Below are 17,966 nucleotides of genomic sequence, written 5' to 3'. Positions count from 1 at the left end.
TGAAATATATAAAAACTTCTAATGAAAACCCTGGAGGAACTCCTGATGTAATAACCAGGAGAACTTCTGATATAATCCCTAAAAGAGTTCCAGGTGAAATGGAACTTATGATGTAATCTCTAGAGGAGCTCCTGACGGAATCCCTTTAGGAACTCCTTTTGAAATTTCTGGAGGAATTCCTGTTAAAATCTCAGGGGTTTCCTCTGATGAAATCCCTAAAAGAAATCCTGATTCTCGAATGATTCCTGATATATTCTCTGGAGTAATTCCAGGTGGAATCTATGAAGAAACTGCTGCTGGAATCTCTACAGAAACTCCTGATGTAATCCCTATAGGAACTCCTGATGAAATCCCTGGTGGGATTCCTGATAAAATTTCTGATGGAACTCCTGATAGAATCCCTTGAGGGACTCTTTATGATATCCCTAAAAGAAATCCTTATGGAATTTCTTGAGGAACTCATGGTGAAATCTTTTGAGGAAGTCCTGATATAATCTCTGGAGAAATTCTAGGTGGACTCTCTGAAAGACCTCTTGATGGAATCCCTGGAGGAGGTCCTGATGGAATCCCCAGAATAATTTTGATGGGAGCCGTACAGGTTCTCCAGATAGATTCCCTGTAGGAACTCCTTATGAAATCCTTGGAGGAATTCTTGGAGATAGATGGCCATATGTTACATAGAATTATTCAATATGCATTGTAATCTATTTCCGTTGTAAGATTGAAGATTGATGTGTCACATGATATGGTTTGTGTTGTTCAAAGTTTGGTAATTGAGGGCCATTGGGGATGCCACAGGAACTGATTCTTGGAAATTCGGAACTGGCCAGAATGGTTTCATATGTGTTAAAAGAGTTACACGAGTTACAGAAACAAACACTATAGTTTTGTTTGATCCGCGCAAAATAATTCTGGAAATTTGACCTCACAGGACCTCAGGATCCGGAACTGACCGTCCGATTTGGCTTCCAAATACAATTCATAAAATTTCAATAGTGTTTTGATGTTGTGTCAAAATTTCATTGAAATCGGCTGAAAATTGTGGAAATTAGAACCAAGAGGTCACGAAAATTTGGTTGTGAAAAATAGATCGAGGACGCAAAGGTTAACAAAATATCAATGCTCTCAAGATGAGGTCTTTGATCTACATACAAATTTGACAGCCTGCCATGTTGCATGCTGTACAAATAATGACTAGCTATTGTAATATCAGGAAGAAAGCTCTACTGATGAAGTAAAATTAGAAAAAAAATACTGTTAAAGAAATTAAAAAGAAGCGTCGTGTAATTTTCTAAAGGTATGCTCCAAACTGCAATCAGTCCAAACAACTTATTTCTTTCAATCATCTTATCAAGGCTAATATCTGCTCAATAGCACACTTCACCCTGCAATCACTGTCTATTATGAGAAAAGTGTACCTTCGGATTAGATAAAGATATTCCAACGGTACTGCGTCTTCAACAAACTTATCTTTCGCCGAACAATCAGTTTTTATTCACTGTTTGTTCTAGTCTCTAAGTTTGATCATAGCTTACCAGCTCTTTTCTCCATACCGTTATTGGAACGAAAAAAAAACAAATGGATGCTTCTCCCCATTGCAATGGTTTTCATTCCAGGTTAGGGAAACTCCCGAAAATGACGATTCATGAATATTAATATGCACCAGACGCTCTATGTTCCCATTCGATTGTTTGCTTCTGCTTGATCTGATTGAGTAAACCTGGAATAAAACCGCAGCTTGATGTACCCCAGGTCGCCAACAAAAACAAAAAAGTTAATGTCAATTTACGTAAACCAATCGACAAACAGAAGCCTTAGATGATCGTCCTATCAAAAAAGCTTTTAAAACGATGATGCTCATACAGTTCATTACCAGCACACTCGCATGCAGACGGTTTACCGAGAGGTGATGAATTATTGAACGGCGACGAATGAAAGTAAATTCCGACTTTCTAACAATAATAAAGCCAAGCTTTGAGCCAAGCGTTATTGTGATCGTGGTCATTGCTTGCTAAACAACAAGTTAAGTACTGGTCGGGGAGAAGTATTGGGAGGGAAAATTACGGCCCCATGTATCTTAGAGCGAGCGGCAAATCAATCCTCATAGCTGTCTGTGCGTGAGTGAGCTCAACGGAGGGGTTCGAAAAGGCGTAAATTTCTAAACACTGCAATTGAACACTGTAGGAAATTGGCGCAAAATTTCATACTTTTTTCGGTGATGTGTAATTGCTCGCTTTCATTGTGCCGTTTTGGGTAAGCTACTGGTGATTGATCCAATTGCTCGTTTTTTTGTTATATCAAAATCCATTCGGATTTTCCTTCAGCCAAAAATAGCACAGGCATCCGTTACACAATGAGCTGATAGAATCCAAACTACTTTCAATGCGGATACAATGCCAGGAAATGCACTCAAAGTTTCGTAGAAGAGTAACTCAAAGTTGGTAGGAATAGGGTTATTTTTAAGCAATATAAATAACTTAAACGAAGCAAGATTTGGTTTTTGGAAAGAAGACCCAGTACATTCGAGTTTAACAAATGAAATATCGTACCAACCAGAAATGTTTTCAGGGTTGTAGTTTGCATAAATAGTGATTGATTTTTCAAAGAATTCAATGGAACATTGCCTCAAATATAATTTATTTGACATTTTCGAATTTGCACGGTTCTCCGACATTACCCGGAAAACCATTACCCGGAATGCAATTTACCGGAAGACCATTACCCGGAAAACCATTTACCGGAATGGACCATTTACTGGAAAACCATTATCCGGAAGGACCATTTACCGGAAAATTATTTCTCTATTTCTCGCCTTTTTTCATTAACGTCCTTTTAACCGTTTTACGGTACTTCAGGTCAGTATTTTGACTTGAAATATTTTAAATGATAACGGTAATGAACAGGAGATGTTCTTCCTTCAAAAAACATAAGCATTGAAGAGGAGTCTAAGATACTTCGTACTTGATCATGTCAATATGCACCATCTTTATATACCGTTTTGATTCATATTACGGACACTTAAGGACTCAGTGAAGTATAACCCAGCATAGAGCATACAAAATAAATCATTCTGTTGATTCCTTAGCGCTATCGAGCGTAGGAAGCCCTTATCTTTCGAATGGTGGGTAAAGAATACGCTTCCGCAACTTGAATAATTTTAAATAAATCAAAATATGTGGACTTTTCATGATTCTTATTCCGGACGCTTCCTCACTTTTGCCTCATATTCCGGACACTTTGAATCGAATTCCGGACAGCTCATGATAATCATTAATGGAACAGTCAAATCATCAATTGAAATCGTCAAACCACTAAAGAGACATCTAAGGTAGTTGGGCATTATAAATTTTCGAAGATATTTATGGAACAAGCTTACTAAAACGAGCCTCGAAAATCAGAACTTTTGAACGACAAAAATTGAAACATTTCGTGTGAAATGTTTCCCATACAAAGTTGAGTGTCCGGAATTTGAAGCTGTCCGTAATATGAATCAAAACGGTATTTGCATTTCATAAATGATTCACCCTTCTTTTAGAAATAGGCTGTTCTTTCAGCTTATCTTTCAGCTTGTCTTGGCTGAACTGGCTAAATTTAGCTACAACTATGTAACTTTACTTTCGACATTCGACTGTCTAGAAGGTTCTCCAAGTGTCCAAATGTCAATAAATAAGCAATGGTTGGAATTTTTAACACGATTGGTTGTACTACTTTTCGCCGAGTGTCAATTCACCGAATGTTGTTTCTGTAAACGTCAATCAACCAAATGCAAATCCTTCGTATATCCCTTTTTCTAGAATAACCCATCTCGGGTCATCTGATATTCACCCTTCTTTATTTGGTTGGCAATTCTTTCGAGCTCCACCGATCTCGGCATTTTTGGCAAAATGACCAAATACCTTCTTCTTATGATTGCTTACCATTCTTTCTAGTATATTATACTGGATTCGGGGTACAGACATTCAGAGTTATGATATTCGTAGAAAAATAGCACAATCAAGGAAATTCAAAGGAAAAGTAGATCTATTGAGGTTCAATATCTCGGAATCCAGAGATGGACGTCACAATGGCGTTAAGTGTCCCTACTCTGGATCACCAAGGCACTCTTAGTTTCGTCTTGATTTTTTAGATTGCATCAATCCTAAAGACTCCCCTAAATCAAGGCGTTTTTTTTTAACGGCGACTGCGACATGCGCTGCAAGCACAGTTTGATGAGCGTGTCTAACCCACAGCGACGCAATTTCGCAGCGATTTTCGTCGTGTCAGTCTAGATGGTTCCATATAAGAGTGCTTGCAACGACTCAACAACGAAATCACATCGACTTTTTGTCGAATTCGCTTAAACAATCGTGTTGATTCGGGGGAGCTTTAAAGCTAAAATGAGAATTGCACTGTACTGCACAGTTTTTTTTTTTTAATTTTTTGATGCAATATTTAGATTGGATTCTAAATTGTTTTAACTGAAGGGGATAAGGAAACTATCATAAATTGACCTCGTTAATATTTGACATCATATATATAGACATAGTTTTTCGATCTATAGTTTTTCGAATGCTACTTAATTCATATTTGGCCACAATGTGCGTCGTACTGTAGTGCTTCTTTTTGCAAAATTTCAGATAATTCTATCGAGAAAAAACTCCCTCCCATGTCAAAGTGAATCATGGAAGTGCCCAAGCAGCTCTGCACCATATCAGGCCATTCTTTTCTAATTTAGTCGCAAATAAATGACATGTGCAATTAAATTTTGGTATCGTAATGTTCGTTGCGGCAAAGTGAGGCTATTCAAAAAGATCAAGCTGAGGTTGATAGTATTGAATACCGCCGGTTCAAAATTATTTCTGATTGGCAAACTTGACGACGTTTCAGAGCTGGAGTACTTACATACTTGTCAAACTATGAACGAATGTAAAAGTGGGTGATTAACATAGGCTCTCAGTTATTAACTGTAGAAATGCTACTAGATTAGCTTTGTCCTAGTTGAGTCGTAACGCCGGCATAAAGAAAAACATATTTGGTCCATAGCTGTTTGAAGATGAATTTTGAAAAAGTGTTTATGGAAACCGAGGCAAGAATGTCCATGGTTAGCGTGACATAATTTGTGCTTAGCATCAATGAAAGAGAATAAATATTGTACATAAATGTACTGAAAAAGGTCGTCGAAAATGGGAAATTTGGCTTTCCGGGTAATGGTGCATTCCGGTAAATGGTACATTCCGGTAAATGGTTTTTCCGGGTAATGGTACATTCCGGTAAGTGGTATTCCGGTAAATTGCATTTCGGGTAATGGTATTCCGGGTAATGGTATAGAATCATTTGCACATCAATTTTAGAACTTAAGCTTCACAATTCAAGAAATACTTTTTATTAAAGTGAGCTAACATAAATCTGAAAGTTCATTACGCTTTCAATTTTCTGAAAGATTTGTTTGGTGTGACATACACAATAGTGGTACAAACTTTCTACATATAACAGACACGCTCAAAATAGCATTCATATTTTAATCAAACCGATGAGATTGTAAATTTTGACCCAAATGGTTACTGACAACGGCAATTTTTAATGTAATTGACAAATTCCATCCAGAATGAGTCGAAAAAAAAATAAAAATCGTGCTCGATAGTCTTCAATTTGGATGAAATTTTGCACATGTTTTTGGTATGGTAGAATAAGTGTTTTCCATAGAAAAATTGATCATTTTGACTCAAGAGTAACTTTTGAAAATGGACTATAAATTTTTGCATGTAACTTATTAGAATCAGTAGTCTATCAGTCATTTTTTCAATGCAGCCATTTATTTATAAGACAATATAATATTTTTTTTTATACTGAAACAATAGATGAGAGTGTCATCAGATATGCTTTCTTAGTTGAAAATCGAGAGTTATCCCGGTTGATCATATAATGAATGGATTTAAAACAATTTTCCAGACATATTTCGGGTATTTGGCATCACTGCAACTCAATTGTTAGTTTATTAGTAGGGCCGTCCTTTGCCGAGTGGTTAGAGTCCGCGGCTAAAATGCATAGCCAAGCTGAAGGTGTCTGGGTTCGATTCCCAGTCTGTCCAGGATATTTTCGTAATGGAAATTTACTTGACTTCCCTGGGCATAGAGTATCATCGTACTTGTCACACGCAATGCAAAAATGGCAACTTTTGCAAAGAAAGCTCTCAGTTAATAACTGTGGAATTGCCCATAAGAACACTAAGCTGCGCAGCAGGTTCTGTCCCAGTGAGGACATAATGCCAAGAAGAAGGGTTCCTAGTACCGACCCTTTCTAACGAGTACCGGTTATATGGTACTGTAACTCTCGTATGGCCAAATTGACTAGAATACCATTATTTACTTCCATCAAACAAGTAAAGTGAAAAGCGTTTTCAAAATTGGTGTAGATATCAAAAGAAAATGTATTTTCATGAAAGCTATATCACGAGTTTTTATCGCATTCTTATATATATTTTTTCCTTTATGCGATCGTTTTATTGAAAAATCTCATATTTTTAAAAACATGCACGCATATTTACCGCTCTACAACAATTTATACACGTTTTTCTGCAAATATACAAAAATACCGGTACTCAATGCTTTCCGGTACCATCAATTTGTCTCTATTACCTGTATTAATTGCTAACAATACCCTACTTTTTAGATCAAACATAACATACAAGGTTCAAACATTACAACAAGGTTACAACAAAACATGTAACCTTCTAAGATATTGTATCACAAAGTGGCTCGGTAGTTTAGCACTCGTCTTACATGCAAGAGTCGTAGATTCAAATTCCACCTGACCACGTGATATTTTTTCATAATTTCACTTATAATTTATCCATCTTTACCACGCGTAACGAGTAAATTAATTTTAAAATCCATGCAGATTGAATTACTGAACAACTCAATACATGTGTCAATATGTGGAAAAGGAGAAAACAAACTGTTTGCAACTGTTGAACTACCGTTATATGCATAAATGTCCCATGTTCCAAAATATGAAACCGAGAAAAACGCGATTAAAGATTTTCACACATTTATGCTCCATATTGGTGAAGGTTATGACAAATTTGAATAATTTCTTCGTAGTTTTCTCATATGAGGCAATGGGTGTTCTTTATAGTCAAGAATTGGTTTTAACGAAAGAATTTTAATTTTGCTATAAAATTCAAAGTGGGACGGTTATGCCTAGAAATACCGCGTTTTAAGGAAATTTCTACGCATAAGAGTCCCATTAATTTTAGCAGACCGATTTTGACCAATCAGGTCAAATGGTAGCTTTGACAAGAGTTTTATACCGAAAATGGAAGATTGTATATTGTAAAGCTTATGTTGAGGGTCTAAACAAAGGTTCATGTGGCATGTAGAGCCGTATTATGTATGTGAATCAATGTGGTTATATAAGTTGGTAAATGCTGGGCATGGCGTACCATCGGGTACCTTGTGTACCTGTAGGAATGAAATAGACCCCTTTGAGTGGTTCATAGCCTTCAATTATAAATGTTCCTGAGCTGATGTATTTTTACGGCTGCCTTGTAGGGTCTGATACAAACCCCCTAGATTTCTGGAGAACCATTCCCCCTAATGTTTGGAGGGCCTTAGTGCACAGTTTAGCTTAGAGTTCTTCTCTGGCACTCGGACGATGATCAGCCGCCTCTGACATGGGGAAAAGACGCTCAAGGTTTGCAGAAGCCCTGTCACCACACGACTAACGTTCTCTTCTGGGTTGAGAATCAGGTTATTAGGTTGTTCGAACCCCGGGGACAGGGCAGAAGGTTAAACCCTCTACCGGCAGCATCCTTTTCTACAACAATAAAAATATTCAAATCTCGATAACTTTTTTGTTTCTTGGTATTTTTATACCATTTTATCACAAGTTCTCAAAAACTCTTCTAGGCTTAGAATCTGTTTCGATATTGATGATTGGTCAACTGGATCCTGAGATATTCCAAAACTCCTTGGGGGACCGGGTAGCCATAACCTACGTAAATGTACGTAATCTACGTATGTTGTGAAAAAATGAAGCAATTTGATGCAGCCGTCTTTGAGTAATGGGCACTTATGTGTCGGGTACACCACGTTGGACAAACAAAGATCTTGAAAACTTCAAAAAATATCATATCATAATTTTCTGATATCTTCTAGAATACTTAACCAATGTATATGATTTTTTCAGAGTAGCTCCTTCTCATCTAACTTTGTATAGCCCACATTTTATTTTATTTTTTGAAAAATTAACGAAAAAAACAGAATGGCCGCCAAATACATTTTGGTCCCCCAAGGAACATCGGAATATCTTTAAAATCTGATCAGCAATGACAAATATCGACATGGATTCTTAAACTAGAAGAGTTTTTGAACTAGTGAAAAAATGGTGCAAAAATATCGAGAAACAAAAAAGTTATCGAGGTTTGAATACTTTTGTTGCGGTAAAAAATGAAGCTTCCGGTAGAGGGGTTAAACACTACACGAAGGGGTCTATTTTATTTCATCAGGTACGCGATACATCCAATTTCATTCATTTTTCAAAAAGTTTCAAGCATCTGAATAGTCTATCCCCTGTACAACACCTGTCTTAGAACACTATTGTGTGAAACAGGCAGTGTTCCACATGGGATGTAAAGCCAAAGAAAAAAGATGATATAAAACGATTTGACACAGCTCAATGAATCCTATGAATTTAGTATTTTATTAGCAACTGTTTTTGAAAAATACATAGTGGGACAGATATGGGTAGAAATTCAGTAGCGAGACAGTTATGCGAAGAAATTCAACAGTAGGACAAATTGACTTGGTATGCTTTTCATAGAGTGTTTGAACCAAGTATATTTTTTTAAACTATTTTCTAATAATATAGGTTGAAATTGACTTTTTGGCTACAAAAACTAAAAAATGACCAAAAGTAACATGGGACAATTATGCGTAGAACGGCAGTTTCCACTGAAAATAGTTGTGATGCGTTGTATTTTATTTTGCTGATTTCCTGCGCTTTTTGAATAGCGCCCAAACCCTTGATTTTAGCGATTAGTTTGTTCGAAGAAGTTTTTTGGTATTTTGAAACGCATTTTTTGATGCAAATAGTGTTGCGTTCAAACAACCAAGCAGTGAGATAGAAAAACTATTTTTTCAAAATATTTGGTTAAACATATGGTGTCTTCGAGCCTCGATACCTGCTTCCGGCGCAAAATGGCGCAGACAACCGTTACATACTTATTATGAAGTGAAATCTTCCCTACTGGCAGGTGATAAAAACGTTTGCCTACAAGCAGGTGTCCATCAATCCGGGAAAAGCGGGAAAAACCCGGGAATCACAAATGACCTGGAGAAATACGTGAAATATTCGGGAAATTGTAGGACACACCGGTAAAAAAGCACTAGAACATTTTGCCAAGGAATGCGTGGCTGAGTCCTAAAGAAATACTCAACGGTTTCTGGTATATTTTTAACAAAAAAAAAAGATAGTTTCAAGAAGAGATCTGTGGCAGATTTTTTTCATTTATCGATTTATTTTGAAATATTTTGTGAATTTCTGGCTAAAACTATTAAGTACATTCAAGGGAGCTTTTAGAAAAAAAACATTAAGACCCATGGAAAGTGTGTAGAAGAATACTTAGGGATTCCTTAGTGTCTTGATGAGATGCTTTATGCATTTCTATTAAGATTGATGGCACATTTCTGATGGCATTTTTTCAAGAATCCTAAACGGAATCAATGCGTTAACTGACCAGTCACTTAAAAGTTCTTAGGAAATCACTTAAATTAGAAAAAATAGTGCTTTACATTAGAAAAAAAAATAGTGCTTTACAAATAACATTCTTAATGTATTCACATTCATTAAGAATTGTTTTTTGGGGGATTCCTGAAGAAATTTTGTTTGAATTACTAACTAGACTTATCCGTGATCTATAACAAAGTTCTAATGATGTCCTTGACGAGATTTTATATGAATAATGCAGATTTACGGCGAATTCTTCTTACCATTCTCAGCGCATTTATCGTGAGAACCATAATAAATTCATGGAGAGCTTTGAAATGGATGAATAAATGGCAAGGTCATGTAAGTTTTCTTGGGTAGATTTTGTTTATTTCTTGAAATTATTCTTGGCAAAATCTTAGATGGATTCCTGAAAAGATTCAAACAATAAGTTTAATGTCTTTTTTTTTTGCGAAGTATCGACATAAAATAAAGATCTCTTGTATCCGACGAAAATTGCATCGGATCAAATATTTCTCCAGGAATCAGCTATGAACCATATCTAACGCATAGTTTAGGCATTCTTAGCTAGGGGGTGCGGACTCGAAGATTTAGGTTGTTCAAATTTAGCACAATTTTTTCCACGAGTGCTAACCGTTGTGTGTTTGCTTGTCTAGTAGGAAACCACATTCAAAATGCACATTTAAAATACTTCAAACTAAGCTCCGTCAGTTCAATGCAGAAAATGAACCCAATGAATAGACTTAATCAAAAAGTTGCTGGTCGTATGTTAGTTTGAAACATATTTTGAGCAGTTGTACAAGAAGTGTGCATAATTTGGACCAAGCACTACAATTTTTTAACAATTGGCGATCTTTGTGTTACATAAATTGAATAACAATTTTTAACGTGTCTAAATCACGACCGTACATTTCTAGGCGTACTCTGATCATTTTTATGAAAATTTCAGTTTTACAGCAGCCTGGCTGCTTGTTGATTTTCTGTTCGCATCCCCCAGATTCTTAGTAGAGGGTTGGTTTGCTCTTATGAACATTATTGATTTGTGGAGCAATGATCTGAATTTAGATACACAGTTTATCTAAATTAGAATATCATATTTCTTATGAATTCTATTGGACCACACCTTTCTCTGTATTTTGGCCCCTTCGTAGGAAAATAACTACTAGTAGTCGACCAAATTTGAAATTTTCAATCTAAAAGTTTGGATTGATACATCTAAAAAAAAAATAAAAACCTTGTCTAAGGGTAACTTTAGCAAACTTTAAGTCCTGATAATTGCGTGAAACATCTTTTTTGGTGGACTTCCAGACTTTGAATAACTGTTTGTCAAAAACTCACCCATAGTATTTTGATTCAGTTAAATTCAATATTTACGGAACTGCAATAGTGTTCTGTTGTTATCAAAATACATAGAGTTTTTAATCGGTGAAAAAATTTGTTATTTGAAAACTTTTCTTTGAGAGCCATAGTACGATTTTTTTAAGTCAAATAAACTATTAGAACTTTCTGTCAAAAGTACCTAAAATGTGAAGTCGCAGAACCATGATGTCATCTGGCTTTAAGCTTTTAGGCCTCCGGGAAAAATCCGGGAATTGGAAAACTGGTTTTGATTGGACACCCTTCTATAAGAGTCTTTCCATGCGTTTTTACTATCAACCAAGCCTAATGATACTGTAATCATCCGATCACTTCTCTACTTTAGGAGAAAGAAAGTTGCGATGTTCAACAAAAATACTGATTTTTAGATATATAACAACTTTGTAGAAGACATGAAAAATGTGAAAAATCTGCTTAAGGTGAAACATCTTGGAAAGATGGCCGGCACAATGGCCGACTTGTGCCCTTACTCACGTTTTCAAAGGCACTAAACTGGAGAAATAGTTGGCAAACATTTCTGATCTCCTTATTATAAGCTTCCTGCTAGTGCACAAAGCCAAAATAAAAAGAGCGCTGTTGTTGGATGTTTTCTTCGCGAGATTTGTGCTTTTGAAATTTCAGTGCAATCTAGAATGTTTATTCCAAACTGCTTCACCTTAAACAATTATGAAACTTTTAACAAAATGTGTATAAATGTGTATAAGAGAACTCGTTTGAAATCATTTTTGACCTCTTTCTCAAAATTGAAAGCTTGTCGATTTTGTATACATTAGTAATCATTTTGGCCAAAATCTCGGTGATTTTTTCGACTTTGCCAAGTTGAACGGAGTGCATGTGCGAGTCACACGACTTTACATGTTTAGCAGTACGAAATTTCCAAGCATTGATAGCCATGTGCTTGTGTTAGTCATGTGCTCGGCGACCTCAACATTTTTGAACTGATTACAGTCTGCACCATTTTGACATTTTTTGCATTTTCTTGAATATATCTTATGAAATACGTTACCATTATATTAGTTAATTTTCATAAGGTATTTATCAGTACTTCAGAGGTTATTTCGGTTAATAAAGTGTTCGACAATAGTTCACTCTTTATTCTTTGGAGCTTTTGAGATGGTTGGCAACTCTCCATTATCCCCTGTAAATAAAGGAAAAATCTTGCTCAAATGACACTTGTCGGCATACTACATACAGAAGTGCATTTCGTGGTTTTATCTTATTAAGTATAAGTTATCTGTTTGTGGATTTACAATGATCAATCGCAGAAAGACCATTTTCTCAACCATAATCAAAAACTGCATGCCTCACTCGCAATGAAATTGCGCAAAATATTGCATGAGTAAGCACACCAGTTCCGAAACGAAACGACCACAAAAATGCCGAAAACAAAACTACAATAAATCAACCACCACTCCAAACTGCCATGACGGCGATGCCGACAATCACCACCGTTCACTCGGTTTTTTTTTTCGTCAGCTCGATTTAAAGTTCCGTTTGGTCCGCAGTCTCAGGTGCATTTCTCGGCAACACTCACCGGTAGTCTTCTCCCCCGATTGCATCAACCCGACCAACCTTTTTTTCTTTTGATTTCGGTTTCGGTAATCGCCAACCACAACCGGTTCGCAGCTCTTCAGATGAAGTTGGACTTCAGCTTACGACCGAAAGACTACAGATTCATCGACTAACAATACGCTGATCTAATGTTTGTTTTCTGTTGTGTTTCTTTGATTGCAGATTGACGACATGGGCCACCTTCCGTTACCGGTCTTAGCGGAAACCGTCGTCTAAGTACATTACAGCGCCGAATTACTGGCAAGCAAATGACTGAATTAGCCTCAACTGGATTGGTTTTCAAGTGGGATTTCGAAAGTGACACACGCGCCCCGTCCAACAAGTGAGAGTGGAAATTAATCGAAGAAAGTGGTGAACACTCGGAGTGTCGGTGCAGTAATTCTAGTAATAAATCGAAAGTGAAGACAAATTCAAGACCCTTCAGTGCGTGTGGCAAAGCATCGAGTACATAGTGTTGCCGAGCAGCTAGGATAGGAAAAAGTATGCAATCAAGTGCGTCCGATATGGAGTCGAGGTTGGTTGGGGAGCATCAAAGTGGCCATCTTTGCGACAAAAACGGCGTCGTCCCTCGGAGAAAGATGGTCAGTGGAACGAGCTGGTTGACGATAATCGTGTGTCTAAGTGCGTTGACGACCCTAGCCCTGGCCACCGAGGAAAGCACGACACTGGCAAAGATCGAGGACGAGCCCACCACCAATTACCATAATCAGAAAATCGATGACAGTAGTAGTGATAGCAGTGTGGACCAGTTAACCGAAGAAATTAGCAACCTGACCATCTCGACCGAGGAACCCCTCACGGTTAGCACGGCCCGCAGTAGAGGGCCCCTGTTCTCGACCGGAAACCGCCTCTGGGATGCTCTGATTGCCGATTGTATCAAGAAACCGACGTTTGCTTGCATTCAAAAGAATGTGTACAGTTTTCTCGGAGAATCACTGGAAGTTGGAGACTTTAATGTGAGCAATCGGGTGATATTCACCAAGAATCGTGTAGATTTCACCAAATATACCCGGGAGGCAAATGAAGATGATCACCACGAGGCGGATAACGAGATTCCAGACGCCAGAGGAGGTAATTATGGGATGGGGTTTCACGAGTAAACCCCCTACTTAATTAATTAGAATGTGCAAAATGGAAAATATGTGACGGTACGGTAGGCGGGATGGCATTTGACGGTCGTTAAAAGTGTCGTTAAAACGATCATCCGTAGAGAACAGTATCTCAGATCATGACAGTAACGATGGGATGCAAAAAAACGAAAAGATTTAATTGGTTCAAACTAGGCAAGAGTAATGTCACAGAAAACATTAAATTTGAATCTTTGAAATTTCTCCAGTTATTATTGCCCTCTGAAAGACTAGCAGATCCGAGTATAATATATAATGATTAAAATGAGCTCTAAAACTTTGGCAGCAGGTGCTCAAGGAAAAAGCTTTAAATACTTTTTATCAGGCTTCATTTATGGATGACTTTTTTTTTATTTTTTATTAGTATAATTTTAAACACTACATTAATATCTAGGTGTTCTGTACTAGACGAACTAAATTAAGCTTATTTTCAACATATTGTTAGAAACATATTACAAACAGAATCGGTGAGTTGATTTCACCTGCTTATAAGTAAGCAAAAAACGCTTTCAATTATCGTAATCTAGGTATATGACGCATTTATCGTGGCAATAAAAGATTGCAATGATGTTTGTCTAAAATTATCAATGACTTTATTTGAAATGTGTTACAATGTTTAAACATTGGATTTCTATGTGGCTTATTAGTACTATATCATAAGAGGGGAAAGGAGTTTCAGAATCTTTTTCAAAATGTTATTTTAAATCCTCTGCAGAGCTTTCTTCCTGGTATTACAACAGCTAGTCTGTATTGGTACAGCATACAATATGGCAGGCCTGAAAATGTGTTTGAAGATCAAAATCTTGTTCTTAAGACAAATTTTTGATTGTCTAAGGACTGTTCATTTTATTAAGTGGACACCTTGTGCACGCTTTATCTTTTTAATTTATCAATGATATCGCAATTGGTTTTCTGAACATCGTTGTAATATTGTAACAATAGGCATATTAAAAAAGCCGGTAAAATAATGAAATTTCATACAAATAAGAAAAAATGTATTAAAAAGTCGATTTTAGAAGGTTATCAAAATCAATCATTATTAAAAATAAGCTGAAAAATCCGACAATCTATATTTTTCTATTTCCAAAAGCACCAACATCTCCTGAAAATTATCTAGAAATTTTTGGAGTGTCAATTTTCCGGATATATAAACAATCTTAAGTTATATTTTCATGGAAAAATATTTAATATTTAAAGGTAGCTGAAATAAGTGGAGTTTTAAGTTTAAAGTACATCGTGACGTTAGAGCTTATATAGTATTTAAATGAAAAATAATTTACGTCTTCGAAGAGATGCCTATATAGTCCTCACGGCATACATAAAGCTCAAAAGAGAGAAAAATGCATTATTTTCAAAAGAACTCTCAAGCCACAATTGAAATAATCAAAATAGGCAACACTGCTGTAAAGAAATTGAATTAATGTTCCATATATAATTTGTATGATATGTTATTCTGAGATAACCAAACAAAATATTTTGAGAAAAACGTTTTAAAACTGTCGTAGATCGGATAATAGGGGGAGATCCCCCAGTACCGGACAGCACCCAATACCGGACAAAGTCGAAAAATTGAGAAATCATGGTCCAATCAAGATGGTGTATTAGTAGTAAAGGAAGCCATCATGGAGACTAATGTTTGCGTAGAATAACACATCCTTGAAATATGCATGCCTTTTTAAAAAAGTACAAAAGATTGAAAATTTCAAAAAAATTGACGTATTGCCTTAATTTTGAGCCTATTTAGTAATTATTTTGAATATGAAAAAATACCTACGATCAGGCAAGCATATTCGAACATAATCCTAATTTGATAGTATGAATGAATTTTGTACCATAATTGGACTAAATATGGACAAATTACAATTTTGTTTAAGCACCTCTTGTCCCCCAGTTTCGGACAGCCTGATTTGTTATATGATATCTTTGTAATTATTGCACGAGTGTCTCAAAATACATTCATTTTTCATGGATTCCGTCGATCATGGTATCAAACATGCAATAAAATTAAGAAAAATGAACATTCAGAACAACATCGTAAAATGTGCTATTTTTCATCATATAAGAAAGAGGTTTTTGATGGACATCTTGCAAACTATGAAATACTCAAATTGTTCTTGTAAATGTTGCAAATGCATTGAATTGCCAATTACACAGCGTAACAAAAATGACATGTTTGCGTGTCTCAAGGATCAAATTATGTGTCTCTAGTAGATTTGGGGTTGCTAAATCTGGTGCCATTCTCAGAAATGTTCCAGCACGTCACAATTTTTAGCTACAGGTCGCCAAAGTTGTATGAAACACTGGTTTTATTAATGTTGACATGAAATTTAAAGTACAATTTATCATACTTTTTTGTAATCTAATCCACCAAACATGCAAAATAGAACATGAATTTTCATTTCAGATATAATTTGATTGAAACTGCGCGATTAAATTTTGACTAAACCGATTTTTTCAACATGCTTGCAGTCTCCATACTAAATTCTTCGTTTCTTCTATATGGCAAAATACAACAATTCTCTAAACCATCAAAAAATAACTTTTCCGTATCGAAAGTAATACAAACTTTGATGATAAGTATTGTTATACACATAAAGTTTGGATTCTGTGGCAAATTAAGCCAATATATTACCTTACAAGCTGGCAAACTTGCATGCAAGTTGGCTGAAATAGTCATTTTTTGCATTTTCAACAGTCAATATCTCAAAAACTAGACGTGCTGTGATATTTCTGAAAACGGCAATGGATTCAACAACCCTTAATTAAGTGAATAGCGGTATTTTGGTGCTGGAGACAAATACGTGTTCCGCAGTGTTATATACTATTCCTAAAGTAAACACATTCAATGATGTTCAAATTTACAGAATTCGAGGCATTTCCAGATTGTGTCCGGTATTGGGTGCCACCTTTCAAGATCGATCAATTTGGTACTAAAATATATCATCAAAATGCAATTCCCAAAATTCATTCCCCTACGTGTAAAAGTTTTAAAAAGCATGATATTTTTCAAACAAACGACCATAAAGAGTAAGGTTGATTCTTTAACTAACGATTTAGCTCTTTATCATAAAAATATAGTGAATTTAGTAATATTTAGTAATGTAAACAAATTTTGAACACGCCTTTTACTCTACTTTTTGGTAAAGATTAAAAGGATGATATTTTCGCAAATTTAACCATAAATGGATAACTCACTAGAGTGACCTTGTGTCAGAAACTTGTAGAATATTATTGATGATTTTAAAGCTTTACCTATAATTGGGGGCCCAGATAGCTGTTAAACGCGCAGCTATTCAGCAGGACCAAGCTGAGGGTCGTGGGTTCAAATCCCGCCGGTCGAGGATCTTTTCGGGTTGGAAATTTTCTCGACTTCCCAGGGCATAGAATATCTTCGTACCTGCCACACGATACACACATGCAAAAACGGTCAATTGGCATAGAAAGCTCTCAGTTAATAACTGTGGAAAATGCTCATAAGAACACTAAGCCAGAAAGAAGAACGTATAATTGAATAGTAAGGGTGTTGGTACAATTAAAAATTAAATTAAGATTTTAATTGTGCAAAGAATAATGTTTAACTTTGAAGAACTTATTTTCTTGGGGGATTTTCAACCAAAAGCATTTTTTGGATTTTATATTTTTATAACTTCGTCGAAAAGTGGTAGAACATGGACGGATGCACAGACTACCGGTCACGTTTTTATTGATTAGTAAAAATGGTATTAATATAAACAAAGTGTCAACTTTATAAAATAAATAGTCCTTAACACCAGGGTTTTCTAAATCTTTGACGACCTGAAAATTGTGACGTGCTGGAACATTTATGAGAACGGCAACGAATAAATCAACCCCACAATTATTGCTCACACATAATTCTATTTTTATGATAAGAAAAAGTCTTATTTTTCTTACGCTGTGTTGTGCAAAGGATCACACAATGTGATTAAACCTATCTATTCCCTGAAAAGTTATATTTTACTGAGGCCCAAAATAACCCTAATATGAAATAAAACGTGAGTTGGCACATACGTTTGACTCATTGGCTTAAACTTCCACAGAGCACTTATTCCTTGCTTTTCTGCTTGAATATGAATAATAACATCGTTTTTTTTTATTGATTTCCGATGGGTTGTATGATCGAATTAAAGTGCCTTTATACAAGAGTGACGTCATGTTCCAGTTTTC

General features: G+C 36.0%; 1 protein-coding gene across 2 annotated transcripts in view; it reads left to right on the top strand.

Moving 5' to 3' along the window:
- The window catches only part of LOC5576735, a 175,930-nt gene that overhangs the window by 31,188 nt on the left and 126,776 nt on the right, over positions 1–17,966 (top strand). For both annotated transcript variants that reach the window (XM_021837689.1, XM_021837690.1), the window contains exon 2: positions 12,817–13,725. In XM_021837689.1, coding sequence (XP_021693381.1) covers positions 13,137–13,725 — 589 coding nt within the window. In that variant the 5' untranslated portion in view covers positions 12,817–13,136. The remainder of the gene's footprint in view (positions 1–12,816; positions 13,726–17,966) is intronic.

The sequence above is a fragment of the Aedes aegypti genome, chromosome 1, assembly GCF_002204515.2.
Source record: "Aedes aegypti strain LVP_AGWG chromosome 1, AaegL5.0 Primary Assembly, whole genome shotgun sequence".
In the NCBI taxonomy this organism is placed as follows: Eukaryota; Metazoa; Arthropoda; class Insecta; order Diptera; family Culicidae; genus Aedes; species Aedes aegypti.
The sequence above is the reverse complement of the archived record's forward strand: the minus strand, read 5'-3'. Positions and strand labels throughout refer to the sequence as shown.